This window comes from Coturnix japonica, chromosome 19, assembly GCF_001577835.2.
Source record: "Coturnix japonica isolate 7356 chromosome 19, Coturnix japonica 2.1, whole genome shotgun sequence".
Classification (NCBI taxonomy): domain Eukaryota; kingdom Metazoa; phylum Chordata; class Aves; order Galliformes; family Phasianidae; genus Coturnix; species Coturnix japonica.
The window spans coordinates 5,098,803-5,113,205 of NC_029534.1; the positions used below are offsets into that span (position 1 = coordinate 5,098,803).

The window sequence follows — 14,403 nt, forward strand, 5'->3', positions numbered from 1 at the left end:
ATCCTTATTCTGCTCTGAGCTGCTAAGGCAGAGATGCTGCCCAGGATAGCTCTTATTTGGTCCCTGAGATGGTGCTGGTTCTAGTTAGCAATGAAGGTGCTGGGCTGAGGTTGGCAAAGGGCTGGGCAGTGGATGTATCAGGAGGGTTCAGAGCCCTGGGGGTCAGCCAGGGCTCATGGGGCAGGATGGAGCAGCCAGTTCTTGGCTGTATGGCTGTATGCTGGGGCAAGGGGAGAAGGTGCAGCTTTGGAAGTGGAGGCCGTGTTGTCGTGGGCACAGTGCCTGCAGTTCTTGCAGGGAATCACCCCCTGGCTAGCCCCCCTGCTGCAGAGCTGGCAGAGGCTCCACGGGGGAAGATCAGTGGTGTTGGGGCTCTCCTGGATCTGCATGGACTCACAGGATGCTCCATGCAGACCTGGGGGCTGCATCCTTCCTGGTGCTGAGCCTCATGGGGACAGGGGACTGTGCAAGTCCCCGAACTGTCACTGCTCTGTCCCTGTGTGCCATGAGGAGCCGTAGTGATGCTCCATGGCAGTGCACCCCATCTCCATACTCTGCCCCACTCTGTCCCCTCCTTGCTCCCTCAGCAGTGGAGGTGACAAAGTCCAGGGAGGGATGGGGAGGTGCGGGGGGATTCCTGTTTCCCAGAGCTTGGCAGGGCAGTCCCCAGAGCAGTAACCCTGTGCCTCATGCCAGGCCCAGCCTGGCTGCTCATAGGGCTGGGAATGCTCTGGTTCTGTGTCCCCAGCCGTGTCAGTCAGGGCTGCACAACCCTCCTGAGCAGCACAGCGGGCGGCAGGGCGGGAGTTAACGCGTGGGGGACGCCGGGGGGGCTGCTTTGAGTCACTTCCTCGCAGTGGGAGGGAGGCTTTGGGGCTGCCGAGCTGCTTCTCGCCAGCCTGGCTCACACCCTGAAGATGAGCCCAGCCTGCTGCTGCCCGAGCCGGGCTGTCCCCGGCCACCGCTGAGCTCCGTGCCCCAGCAGCGGGAATGCCAGTGCTATCCTAACCCCCTCCCCGGGCTGCCCTCGGCTCCTCCAACCTCTCCTCTCGCATCCCTGGAGCTGAAGCGGTGGTGATGACCGACGTGTTGGTGCAGCCGGACAGTGGCCCCACTCCTGGAGGGGAGCACCTGGAGCCGGGTGCAGAGGAGCCTGATGGCAAACGACCCCCCACCACCGGCGCCCGCCTCTGGGGCCGGGTGCGCAGCAAGCTGCTGCGACAGAAGGTGCGGGGGGACCGGGAGGAGGTGAGGGGCACCCGGATGGCTTTCCCATGCTGTGGCTTTGTTGAGGGGGGGTTGTGGCTGTGGGGGTGCCTCACTACCCGCTTGCTTTGGGGAGAGGGCTCTGCATGCTCTGTTTGGATGCTTTGGGAGCTTTTAGAAATAGCTGCCTTCTCGGTGTTTGTTTTCTTCTTTCCCTTCTTCCCTGGGGGATGCTGAGCTGTTTGTGCTGTGTTTGTCGGGATTTGCTTGGGGTGCAGCACCCCATGAGTGACTGGGAGAAGACAGCACCCCAGTGTGCTGTGCTCCCCCATGGGTGGTAGGTGCTGCTTGACTAGCAGCCCCCCTGACCCTAGCCCTTACTCTGCTGCTGTGTTGCAGCTTTGTTGCGGCCCCATCAGTGCTGTCTGTCTTTGATGGGGTACAGGGGGGACAGCACCATCTCAGGCTGTCCTGTGTGACACCAGGGGCTTTCTTGCCATGCTGGCTCAGAGCAGTGGTGGACAGGAGCTGCCCTGGTACATGTGGGTTCAGTTTGTCAACAGCGGGGGGGGGGGGGGGGGGGGGGGGGGGGGGGGGGGGGGGGGGCTCGGTGGCAGCAGGGCTGGCTGTGACGCAGCAGCATTAACCTCGATTTTGTGCAGCCGCCACTCCTGGGGATTAAGGGGCAGCAAGGGCTGTGCAGGAGGCTGCTGGGGGCTGTTGCTGGGTCAAAAGCCGAGTGGGTTGTGCTTCCCGCTGCTGCTCCGAGATGCGTGGCAGATGGGCAAGCAGGGGCTGTGTCACCGTGAGCTGTCCTGCTAAGGAGTTCGGCTGTAGTGAGTTCATGTGCAGGGTCCTGGTGTTCAGGATGGGGCTGTGAATTGCTGCTTTAGGCTGTGTTTTGCTTTGGGCTGGTACAGGGGCTGCTGTGTTCCAATAGCACAGCTCTGGCACTGCCAGCTTTGTGGGCAAGGAGCTGGATGGGGAATCTAGAGCATCCTCTGCTCACTGAGCTGCACCTGGAGGCCAGGCTGGGTGCCCTCAGGTGCCAAAATGATGTGGAATGGCCCCAACTGTAGCAACTATGCTGGGATCTCACTCCCAGGGTGACACAGGGTGACGCCACGCTGGTGAGTCACTGCAGTGCTCAGAATGGCTTCACCCCAGGCTTTAGGCATCGAGTGACCTCATGGATGAGGCACAAGAAGGGATGTGCATGGCAGCAGCTCAGCTCTTGGGGCGACCTCATGGGTCTCCCTGCCACCAGCAATGAGCACAGCCTCTGTGCTGGCCTCAGCTTAGGTGTGTCACAGCACTGTCCTTGTGGGCAGGAAGGAGTTGTCCCACAGAGGCACCTGTGACCCGTTTGCTTGGCTGTAGGGCGATGCATGAATCCAGCTCAGCACAAAGTTTGTGCACAGCACCTGGCATCTGGGACTGCAGCGTGTCACCTGCACCATCCTCTCTACCAGCCTGGGGACATTATTGGGTCACACTGGAGTAAGGCAGCTCCCTTTGGTGCAGGAGAAGGTGGTGGTGATGGTTGCTGAGGCTGGGTGTTCTGCCAGCACTGCATGGGCAGATGTTCACATCCATCCTCCCATGTGTGGGGGGACAAGGCTGCCCAAGGCATTGAGCTCTATGGGGACATGGACAGGGCTTGGGGAGCACTGGGGCCAGCCCTGAGCCCACAGTGCACAGGGAGCAGTCCTAGCTGCAGGGCAGCTCTGTGTCTCCAGCTGAGCCATCTCCATTTTGGGTCAGTGATGGGAGCAGGGGGGGCTGTGGTGTGGCAGGAGGCCTCAGGAACGTGGCATGCTCATGGTAAGGTCTGCAGTGCTAGCAGCATCCAACCTGGCTTTTATTATGGCTCTGTTCAGAGCCTGCTAAAGCCCTTCCAGATGTGCACTGCCAGGGCCATCAGAGCCAGGGGGACCCACGGGATGGGGCCAGGGCAGATGTGTGTGTTGTTTTCAATTAATCTCGTGCTGCAGAATGCGGAGGCCCACGGCTCCTGACCTGGCTAGGCAGTGAATGGCTTCACTCATCACTGTTGGGGCTGCAGTGACAAGCCAGCCCCTGTTCTGTTGCCACGCAGGAGACATGGGAAGGGGTGAAAGCCCCTTGCATCCATCCAAGGGTCCCTGGCCAGAATTGTGGTGTTGCTGTGCAAGGGTCTGTGGTAGGCGTGCTGTGGCACTGTGATGGAGAGGGCATAAGGGATGTGGAGCTGCAGGGCTGGGGTTGACCACAGTCCAGCTGAAGTCTCATGATCCTTGTGTTCAGACCCCCATGGCGGTCCAGGGTAGCTGCAGCCTTCCTTCGCCTCCTCTTCCTCACTGTTCCCAGCAGCCACAGTGCTGGGTCTGAGTAGGGAGCCAGGGCAACTTAGCATCTTGTTGTGCAAGAGGGAACATAAGGTACCCTGGCACCCCCCAGCACAATGTGCACTGGCTTCATGAGCAGCCAGAATCTGTGGTGGTGAATGGCAGCTCAGTGGCTGAAGCTCTGGACATCTTGATACTTGCCTTAAGAATCTCCCAACCCAGCAGATGCCAGAGGAAACTCCTGCGTCCTTGAGGAGTGACCTCACATGAGTGGCATGAGCCTCGCCTGGCAGCTGCACACACACAGCCCTGGGACCCCCGCCAAGTCCATGTCCCGTCCCCTTCCCCGAGGGGCCATTAGTGCTGGGTGCTGCCCTGCCGCCTGCCCTGTGCATTACAGGGATCAATGGGGACAGATCGATGCTACCAGCTGGAGACCAAAAAGCCTCAAAAGGCCACTGGAGTGAGAGCTGGCTGCTGCAGCAGAGCCCCATGCCCTCGGGTGGGAGCAGACCCCCTGATCCCAGTCCCCGTTTTTGTGGGAAGGTGAGCCGGTGGCAGCCATCCTCACCCCTGCTGTCATGTCTACAGGGATGAGGTCCCTGATTTCCACACTCTCTTGGGTTCAGAATCACCGCTGTCACCTCTGCTCCAGTCCCATATCACTGGGGATTGGGGACAGCTCAGTGCCATCTTGCTGCCACCCATGTTGGGGCCTTGGGAACACCAGAACCTCGCTGTGGCCCAGGGGAAGCATCTCCAAGTCCCCTGTTAGCCCGAAAGCCTGAAATAGCAGAGCCCGTCATTCCCAGGGGTTATAAATAGCTTTGGCTATTGGGAGATGTTGTTTTTTTCTGCATGGAAAATGCTGCCCTAGTTCTGTTCCATCAATCTGCCTCCAGAAATAGTCCTGATTCTTGGAAATTTCTTGCCTCTGGGGTGTGTGTTCAGCTGGGGGCTCTGGGGGGACCAATCCCATGTGGGTACAGCACCCAACCCAAGGGACTCTGGATTGTCCCCTTTGGTGTCCAACACCACCTGTGTTTTTGGGGGGGTGGCAGCAGGTGGGGACTCAAAGACCCTCATGTGTTGTTTCTCTCCACAGCTGGACCCGCAGGCTGTACAGACCAAAAACTGGCACATGGATGTGATTGAGATGAATGGGGTAAGCAGAGCCTGAAGCCCCTTCCTTGTTGGTTTCTCCCTAAGGGGAGCTGCGAGCTGGGGTCCGGGCTGTGGGGCTGAGTGACACAGAGATGACAACCAGGGCATTTCTCCCACAGATCAAGGTGGAGTTCTCCATGAAGTTCACAAGCAGAGACATGAGCCTGAAGAGGACCCCATCCAAAAAGCAGACCGGAGTCTTTGGGGTCAAAATCAGTGTTGTGACAAAGTGCGTGCAGGGCTGTGGGTGGCTGCTGTCCTACTCACTGTGGGATCTGGGAACATGGGGCTGGTGGGGTCCAGCAATTACTGCTTACACCTCTGCTTTCTGAGCCAGGCGTGAGCGCTCCAAGGTGCCTTACATTGTGCGCCAGTGCATCGAGGAGGTGGAGAAGAGAGGCATTGAGGAGGTCGGCATCTACAGGATCTCCGGCGTTGCCACGGACATCCAGGCACTGAAGGCTGTCTTTGATGCGAGTGAGTTGACTGCCACTGTCCATCTGCAGGCATCAGGCACCCTTCCAGCCCGCAGTCCTGCGTGCTCAGGGTCTGCCTGTTGCATTGCAAAAAGTGCAGATGGTGTGGGTGGGTGCATGGGGTCTGAGCCCCTCGAATGGAGCCCTGCAGCCCCTGACCTATTTTTGGTGGTGTTTGTGTTATGGTTGTGCTCTGCCTCCACGCCTGGCCAGCTCCCAGGGAGACACTGAGTCAGGGCAAGGTTTGCAGATGGATTTGCAAATTGTTCCGCGTTCCATTGCCCAGCAGGCGGGGACTGCTCAGCTGTGCCCAGCCCCAGCATGGCCAAACAATCCACTCCCTACAGCAGCAGGAGGGTCAGGAGTTGGATTAATGCTCATGCTGGTGCACGTCCTCTCCATGGAGTGGTCACATCCACAGGGACCCATGCTGTCTCTTGGGGTGCCATGGGGCTGGGAACACAGCTGTGCTGCCCCCTCCTTGGGCATCGGGGAGATACAGGTGTTAGCAAACAGGAACATGGCTCTGCTCTCTGGCCAGATAACAAGGACATCCTGGTGATGCTGAGTGATATGGACATCAACGCCATCGCCGGCACACTCAAGTTGTATTTCCGGGAGCTGCCTGAGCCCCTCCTCACTGACAGACTGTACCCCGCCTTTATGGAGGGCATTGGTAAGGCCTCGGGGATGAGAAGGCATCTGGCCGTGTTGCTCTTCCCCACCATCCTGCACATGCAAGGCTGGATGACCCATCCTGAGCTCTCTTTCCTTCCCTCCAGCCCTCTCGGATCCTGCTGCCAAGGAGAACTGCATGATGCACCTTCTCCGTTCACTGCCTGACCCCAACCTCATCACTTTCCTCTTCCTGCTGGAGCACTTGAAAAGGTAACAGCTTGGTGGTGCAGGGCAGGGAGGGCAGCACAGCCTTTGGTATGAGGCAGCTCTTGGCTGCCTCAGCCTGTGTGCAGCTGCTGGGATGAGCTCTCTGTGGCCTCAGTAGAGGGTGGGGAATCAATCTGGGACCATGCAGTGCCCTCTTAAAAAACAGCAATGCATCCCTTCCCACCAGTCCAAGGAGCAAAGCACATTGTGCTAATCCCCGTAACCTGTCTGCAGGGGTGTTTGGCTCTGCAGAGCCATCCTGAAGCTGCATGCAGCACCTTATGCTGCTCTAGAGTTGCACCTCAGCATTGCAGAGGCTGGATCTCCTGTGTCGGATCCATCTGGGGCAGGGAGAGCCCATCTGAGACTGGGGAAGGGCAGCACTGGGGTCCTTTGGTGGACCCAGGGCTGTCAGCAGGGCCTGGACACAGCACACCGTGAGCTTGAGAATGGGACTGGCAGCTCATGTTAGTCACATCAGGAACTGTTTTTCTCTGGTTTGGCTAAAAGCAAACAGAAAAAGTGATTGCTGCTGGGGGTGGGGAAGAAAAATCCATTTCCATCCTGAGAATTGGGCACAGGCAGTTCCTACATCTGCTCTCCTGGCCGGGGCTCAGCTGAGGAGCGTGGCCACCTGCTGACATGGCAGTGCAGTCCCAGAAGGTGGGCTAGCTGGGGCCGGGGGCCAGTATGCAGTCCCCGTGCCCTGCAGGAGCTGGGGCAGGGCGGAGACTCTGTAGATCAGAAGCAGGCCAGGGCTACGTCGCTGCCACATCACACTTGGGGCTCCCAGCCAGGCCTGGCGGCTCCCGCAGAGGCCATGAAGGGGGCTGAGCTCTCTGCCCTGCCCCTGGGTCTGAATGGCCAATGCTGGGGCTGCAGGGTGGGAGGGAGGCTTGGTGTTTGTTCCCCCACGTTGCCCCATGGCTGTGCTGCTCCGGGGGTGAAGCTTTGGGGGCTCACACTTGTGCTGTTTTCCCCCCACTACAGGGTAGCAGAAAAGGAGCCCATCAACAAAATGTCCCTCCACAACTTGGCCACAGTCTTCGGGCCAACACTGCTGAGACCTTCAGAAGGGGAGAGCAAAGGACACCTCACCCTGGCGTCTGACATCTGGTCCCACGATGTGATGGCCCAGGTGAGAGCCAAGTGCAGGGGCCGTAAAGGGCTTCCCCTGTTCGTCCTCACTGGGAATTGCTGCAAGAGGGTTTGACAGCAGCACTCTCCTTTTTGGCCTAACATCCCCTATTTCCCCACTGTAGGTCCAGGTCCTTCTCTACTACCTGCAGCATCCTCCCATCTCCTTCACGGAGCTGAAACGCAACACACTTTACTTCTCCACGGACGTGTAGCCCGCAGGGAGGAGGCACTGGCTGCAAACACTCCCAGCTCCCTGCCAGGGCCATGGACCGGATCGCGGCCCCCGGGGATGTCAGCCTGGACCCGGGATGTGCCCCCTGCAGCTCCTGTACAATCGTGTACTGATGGCCTGGTGCTGCCCCAGCACCGCGCCGCTCTGTAAAGTAGTTGTGTCTTATGTCCCTTCTTGTGTTCAAGAATTGTTTTTATGTATATTTGTTCAAAGGATGAGGTAGTGACTGACAAGGGCTGTGGACACAGGCTCCTCCTTTGGCTTACTTTCTCCTGGACTCTTTCCTACCTGCTGACGCCTGCCCAGCAGCCCTCATCTCACCCTGCTCAAAGCCTGCAGCATCCACCAGTGCTCGGCTGCTGCTTGGCTCCAGCTCTGCTCTGCCTCGCTGCCCGCACCGTTGGACCCCGCACTTGGATCCGTCTCTACATCCATGAGAACACAGAGCAGGGCGCTGCTGCCTCCTCACCACATCCCTGCTGGGTGCTTCAGGCCAGTTTCCTTGCTCCCCACACTCTGCCTTCAGGGCTGCAGCATGGTGTTACCTCCCTTGGTGTTCTGCAGGTCTCACAGTTTCCCCCTCACAGGGTCTAGGGTCTAGGCCTTGTTCTTGCCAAGCAAGAGTATTTCCCTGCCATTTCTGTATCCCCGCCTTAGCTCTGCATGTGCCCCTTCCAGCCAAGCACTGCCACTGGGTTACCAACCCCTGGGCTGCAATGCACTGCAGCTCCGTCTGCATCCCACAGCAAAACTGGTCAAGGCCCCAGGGAGGAAGGGGAGGTTTTGTTTCCTTCTGTGGCCCAGGGAAGGGAGGAGGAAAATCCTCGTGGGCTCTGTTGGCTCTCACTCCTGAAGGCAGCAGTGCTTCTCACAAAGCTATTTGGTGAGTGGCCATGTCCCTGCCCTTACTGGTGGGTACTGGGACACAAAGCCTCGGCTCTGTGAGCCCATCTGTGTTATCATGGAGAAAGCCCCCTCCTCGATTGCAGTGGCCCCAAACACTCCTGTGCCAAAGGAGATGGATGAGAGGTGACCAAGCGTGTCCCCATTACCAGCCTTGCCTTTACCCACCTGACTATCAGACTGTTCCAGGTAGCCCGGCCAATGCTCCAGGTATGTCCCAAGCCCATCTCCCCAGGGAAGGCAGCACCTGCCGGCCCCCCACCAGCAAAGCAACTACAGGAGGGGGAGGTCTTTTGGTCCTCCCTCTAAAGGGCTCACACTCCAGCCCCTGCTCCTCTTGACTACCAGCTAAACAGAAGGGAAACAGCATAGCAGAAAATAACCAGGCGTCTGTCTTGGCCCTGGACCCAGGAAGGAGGCCGAGCATTAGATCTGACTGCACAACGGATCCCTGATTTGTTACATGTGTCCAAGTCTCTGTCCACCACAGTGTCATTCCAGATGGAGGCTCTGTGCAGCCAAATCCCCCCTGCCTGATGGTGGCTCTGCACAGCCCTGGCACAGCAGGCAGCGGCCATCCCTGTGATGGGCTTTGTTCCACCCCACAGGAGGGGAAGGCAGGGGGGTGAACTTTTGCAGCTACAGGTAGAATAGAACTGTTAATTAATATTTGACTTTCAGAAGTTGTTAAGGATATATTTTTGTTTGTGTTCTGTTTCAATTTCTGTAGATTATAAACTTTAAATGGCTGTAAACCATGTGAAGAGAGGAAAAAAAACAAACAAAAAACCTGTTAATAAAAATGCAAAGCCCCAACGTTTGCACAAAAGGAGCCTTGTGGTGTTGCTGTTTGCATGAGCTGATCATCACCTTGGCTTCACAACTGCTCCTCTTTCAGTCATGGAAATCTCGCTGGTTGTGTTTCAAGGCAGTGGTATAAGCACAGGCATCATGCCAGGCAATCTTCTAAGAGCCATCTTATGGTTTGGGCTACATCCTTGCATTTCAGTACATTCTGGAGGAAAAAAAAAACCTGGACTGTCTGGAGCCAACTTGTTTGATCAGCCCAGAATTACTCAAGCTTCAAATTCAGCTGACTTGCACAGCTTCTGGCCTGAGGATACTGAACAGGCACAGCGAGGGAGATCAGGCGATCAGGAAACCTCAGCTGATAGATCACATGGAACTGTCTCCCCACTTCTTTCCATGCAGGCATGGGAGACAACACACCTCTAAAGCGACCGCTTTCTCACTGAACACCCAGCTGGTGTTGCTGTTTCAGGTAAGCAAACGCTGTGCTGTTCTGGGATGTCAAACCCTGAATGCAGAGGGGAAGCAGGTGGGAGAACCCCCCCATTAGATGTTCACCCTGCCCTTTAAATCCTGCTGTTTCATTGTAAGGTGGGTGTTTTTCCCTTGCACAGTGGCTCAAAGGTGGTTAAAACAGAGTCTAAACTATTTTGAATATAAAAATGATCCCCTGAGGTCTGAAAACAGAATTTGGTTAGAAAAACAAGACAGCTAATAAGAATGCAAATCCAAAAGGGAGCAGCCAGCCAAGCTCATGAGCAGGTGCTGTGACTTCAGTACCAGTGTGCTGCAGAAGTGATGGTTTGCTTTCTCTCAGTTTAACACTGGGGAGCTCAGAGATGGTGTAGGGAGAGGATGGAAGCAGACAGCGCACTAAGTGAACGCCTGGTTATGTGTCTTTATTCTCACAACTCTGCTTTAAAGTCCAGCCATCAAACTGCTGGAACTGAGGGTGTGAGCCCGTGGCAGTATAAAGCAGTAGCAAAACTGCTTGTACTCCCAGGGCGAGGTTAAATCAGGCGAGCCAAGAGGCTACAGAGAATTATACATCTGCAACAACCTCTTTTTTACCCTTAAACTGTTTTGTTCATCTGCCAGGAACCACATGGTTCTAAGGCACAGGATTCCTTTTTGCTTTCTCCTTTAAGAAATGGTAAAGAAATCTGGCACTCGTTCTGCGCTTGAAAGAAGACAAGTTGTACAGATGGTGGTTTGTGTTCAGTTGGTATTTTAAGAAAAGCCTGGAACAAACTATTTCTCCACAGCATCTTACCTCTCCCCAACAGAGCAGCAAGCTGCAAACCAGGAGCTGCTAAACACTTGCAGCGTATTCAAACACTCGGTAACATAAACCACTGCAGTTCTTTACGAAGATCGTCCTCCTGCCTCTTTTGATGCTAGCAACAGACTTAATCAAAATCAGACCCAAAGGATCCAGAAAGCTCAGAGTCCAGGCTTGTTTCCTGGAAACTGACAGTCAGCTGATCCGTGCTGGTGATTACTGCTCACTGCGCCTGGCTCCATCCTTGCACATTCCTGCAGGCCTGCCTGAAGCAGCACGCCAAGGCTCGCAGCCAGATTATTGTTAGTCATTCAGGAAAAGCAGCCAGCACCATCCAGCTTGCACTGATCAGGACTTGGAGGCAGTGGAAAGGTAAAGCCTGATGGTTCTTCTGCCGTGATGCAGGCTCTGAGCAGCAGCAGTGGAACGTAAGGAAAACTTGCTCCCGAGGGATCCCACTGTTACCGCAGATAGTAATCAATTGCTGCGGAAAAAGCAGCGAATCCACCACAGCCGATCACCCCTGCCTTCATACCAGCTGCAAAGCAAAAGGGTGGGAAAGAATGAGACAAAACAGAGGAAAAAAAACCAGTTCCTTGCAGCAATTGGCCTACACTGCACTGGCTTGAAAAGCTGACACCTGCAGGAACCTGGCGCTCCTCCACCAGGGAATGCTGCCACTGCCCAAGGGAAGGGGGTAACCTGGTACAGATGGGACTTGAACTCAGACATCTGGACTAGCATGACACTGTGACTGTGTGCTGTGCTGCTAAGTCTCCCTATGCAGTCTAGGAGAGAAAACAGCAGTGGCCACTGCTGATTTCAGATCTATAACAAGTGACTTTACTGTTGGACAAAGATGGACCACAGCAAAAGCAGCTGCTACTTTGAATGCTCTAAGAGGATTAGGTTCAGGGCTGACACAACTTAACAAGCTCAATTAGAAGCTCTTTTGAGAGCACTTTCATTTCTTCTATGCTCTGGAAACTGTTTTTGTCTGTTTGATTTTGTTTTCTTAAAGACAAGTCAATGGAGTTTGATATTTCTGCTGAGCAGCAGCACTGCTCTCTTCCTGCCTGGGGCTCTTCTCCAGATGTTAACAGTCAAAGCTTCCCAAGAAGTCCCCTCTAGGTCCTGCTGGACTAAAATCTCAGTGCTCCTGCTCTTGTACAGCTACATAGAATTGCCTCTTTGAGACAGGAGAAAGGAGGGAGGCATTGTACAAGCTGATCAAGTTAACAGAGTTCCTGCCAGTGAAACAATATATCTAAGTAGAGCTCTATTAACACAAGAGCTGTAACTTCAGCGAGTTGCTCAGAACATATTTTTGGCTCCCTCTCCATGACACCCCAGTAGCATGTGGAGAGCTACCAGCACCATTTCCTCATTTGCTTTCAAGTCACTTCTGTTCATTTCTCTCCGCTCTCCCTGTCCTGTACAACCAGCCTTCCCTACCCACACATATCTTTCAAGATGACAGGAAAGAGACAGAGATGACAGTTCTGCCAACTTCAAGCACATTCTCATGCTGACATCAACATAACCCCATACAGAGAGATTTGCAGCGTGCGTTGCCTTAAAAATGCTGCTTGTTACCATCCCAAATTGCTGCCTTATCACAGCAGTTGCTACCAGGCATCACCAACCTCTGAAGCCAATCGCTCCTCCTGTGATGCAGCCACTAATAACGCTGTTCCTCCAGTCTGACTTTCCACGATACTGTGGAGTTAAAAAACAAGAGACAACAAGTAAACATGGAATAACAATTCGACATCTGTACTAACACCAAGGGAGGTGAAGCCTTCCAGCCCTGTTTCAGATGAGGATGCTTTTCCTTCTGCTCTCAGCAGATGGCCCCCCTGCACTGTAAAAGTTTTTATGTGGCCAGGAGGAGGGGAAGGAGCAGGTCAGCAGGAGAGGTAAGACACATCCGCATGGTGCAATGCAGTGCTACAGCACACTCTCAGATGAGCCCATACAGCCCCCACAAGGCAGCACAGTGCACCGGCACCAGCTCACAGACAATTTAAAGGCACTGTGAGCACAGCATGGCCATGCAGCCATGAGAGCAAACAGCAGCCTGCGGGCAAACATTAGCTATTAGCTAGTTTTTCACCAGTGCAACGTGTTTGTTCTGCTTCGTTGTGCACACAGATACACTTTTCTTTTACACGGATTAAGAACTAATTGTGTTTTTCGATTGAAGGACAGTACTGACATTCATAACAGGCTCATCTTCCTATTTAAGAAAACGGGTGATAGCTTTACCACTGAGCAGCACGAGGTCGTTTCCTGCTGTAGGGGCAAGATGAAAACAGCCCTATTACTTCAGATCTTTCATCAAAGGATCCCTTTCTTCACATGTACTTTTTAGAGGCTCAGATGGCCACGTTGCAACTCCCAGTTTGATGTTTTAACACAACTATGAGTTGTTTGGAGCTAAAGTTTCAAAAATCAATGCCAAAATCCAGGACTTGAACTGGAAAGCTCTTCACTGTTGCATGCAGCTCTGCTTATTCCAACACAGAACAGTTCTGAAAACCTTTAGAACTGAAAAGCTTAAATGATCAAGAAGCAAAAGGCAACGAGCCAATCCCTCACCACAGTGGTTTGGACTCATGAAAGGCGCTCAATGGTGTATAATAAAAGCTCCCATAGTAACGTTTGAGGGTCGTTACTCACCGATTCCACCACGCACTCGGTGCAGGAGAACATGGCGCCCACAATGGCGAAGTTCTTGGCGTAGGAAATGCCGCGCTGCCCCATGTCCTTCAGCACCTCCTTGGCTGTCGGGGTGCGATACGGGTCCTTGGGGTCGAAGCCCACATTGGTGTCGATGCCAGCAGTGAAGATCCCAAAGGCTCCTCCAAGAACAAACCCTGGGGAAGACAACAGCTATGAAATGAAGCTCTGGATTGGAGCAGTGATCCAACACTCACAGGGTTAGAGCTGCTCTGGTCTTAAGGGCAGCATGAAGGGCTGATGTGCTGCAGACACTGATCTGATCACAGAATCACAGAATTGTAGGGGTTGGAAGGGACCTCTAGAGATCATCAAGTCCAACCCCCCTGCCAAAGCAGGCTCCCTACACCACATCACACAGGTAGGCATCCAGGTGGGTCTTAAATATCTCCAGAGAAGGAGACTCCACCACCTCCCTGTGCAGCCTGTTCCAGTGCTCCGTCACCCTCGCTGTAAAGAAGTTCTTATTAAGGAACTTCCTATGCTGTACTTTCATCCCATTAGCCCTAGTCCTGTCCCCACGCACTACTGAAAAGAGACCAGCCTCACCACTATGGCCCCCACACCTCAGGTATTTATAAACCTGGATCCAATCCCCTCTCAACCTTCTTTTCTCAAGGCTAAACAGACCCAGTTCCCTGAGTCTCTCCTCATAGGGGAGATGCTCCAGGCCCTTCACCATCTTAGTGCCCCCTTTAGTGCAGGCACACAGCACAGAGAGTTCTATCTTAAACTGGAGGGGAAGGTGGGAGCCCCTTCCCCGTGTCCATGGGCTGGAATTGCCCTTAAGATCTGACAGACCCTCATCCCCCCCCTCAGCCCCAACCCAACACCGTGTGTCCCCCACCCCCCCTCACCCCCCACGCAGGCCAAGGCCGCTTTGAAGGCGCAGCTCTCCATGGCTCTCTCCACCATCTTCTGCTCGTCGCTCTTGTTCGGGCAGGGGATGCCCCCGAAGCTGTTGGGGTCCCACACTCGGGGTCGGCGTTGCTCGCCCACCAGGTGCTGCAGCACAGCGCTGTATTGCAGCGGAGGCTGCGAACCGCCCGGCGGTGCGGCCGCCATTATTGTCCTCCGCGTAACGAGGAACCGGCAGCGCGGCTTCCGTAGCGCGCGGGGGTTGATGGGTGTTGTAGTTTCACTAACAGAGACTCCCGCTGTGAGGCGCGCTGCCGAGACTCCATTTCCCAGCGTTCCCCGCGGCAGCGCCATGACACTGAACTACAGCTCTCGGCG

The 14,403-nt window shown here is 55.0% G+C and overlaps 2 protein-coding genes across 6 annotated transcripts in view; one reads left to right on the top strand and one right to left on the bottom strand.

Annotated features, from left to right (window-relative positions):
• The window catches only part of ABR (ABR activator of RhoGEF and GTPase), a 29,908-nt gene extending 20,743 nt beyond the window's left edge, over positions 1 to 9,165 (top strand). For 4 of the 5 annotated variants that reach the window (XM_015880693.2, XM_015880694.2, XM_032448448.1 and 1 more), the window contains 7 exons: positions 4,639 to 4,698; positions 4,817 to 4,926; positions 5,035 to 5,174; positions 5,715 to 5,849; positions 5,956 to 6,061; positions 7,049 to 7,196; positions 7,321 to 9,165. In XM_015880693.2, coding sequence (XP_015736179.1) covers positions 4,639 to 4,698; positions 4,817 to 4,926; positions 5,035 to 5,174; positions 5,715 to 5,849; positions 5,956 to 6,061; positions 7,049 to 7,196; positions 7,321 to 7,410 — 789 coding nt within the window. In that variant the 3' untranslated portion in view covers positions 7,411 to 9,165. Of the gene's footprint in view, positions 1 to 857; positions 1,228 to 4,638; positions 4,699 to 4,816; positions 4,927 to 5,034; positions 5,175 to 5,714; positions 5,850 to 5,955; positions 6,062 to 7,048; positions 7,197 to 7,320 lie in introns of those variants that run through there. The other variant, XM_015880696.1, reaches the window with a different exon arrangement.
• Positions 9,166 to 10,017: 852 nt separating this feature from the next.
• TIMM22 (translocase of inner mitochondrial membrane 22) lies at positions 10,018 to 14,394 on the bottom strand. Its single transcript, XM_015880698.2, has 4 exons — positions 14,025 to 14,394; positions 13,108 to 13,304; positions 12,072 to 12,144; positions 10,018 to 10,963 (listed from the first exon to the last, which is right to left on the bottom strand). Exons 1-4 carry the CDS (start codon positions 14,377 to 14,379, stop codon positions 10,887 to 10,889), a joined length of 702 nt encoding a protein of 233 aa, XP_015736184.2. The 5' UTR covers positions 14,380 to 14,394; the 3' UTR covers positions 10,018 to 10,886.
• Between the last annotated feature and the right edge of the window lie 9 nt (positions 14,395 to 14,403).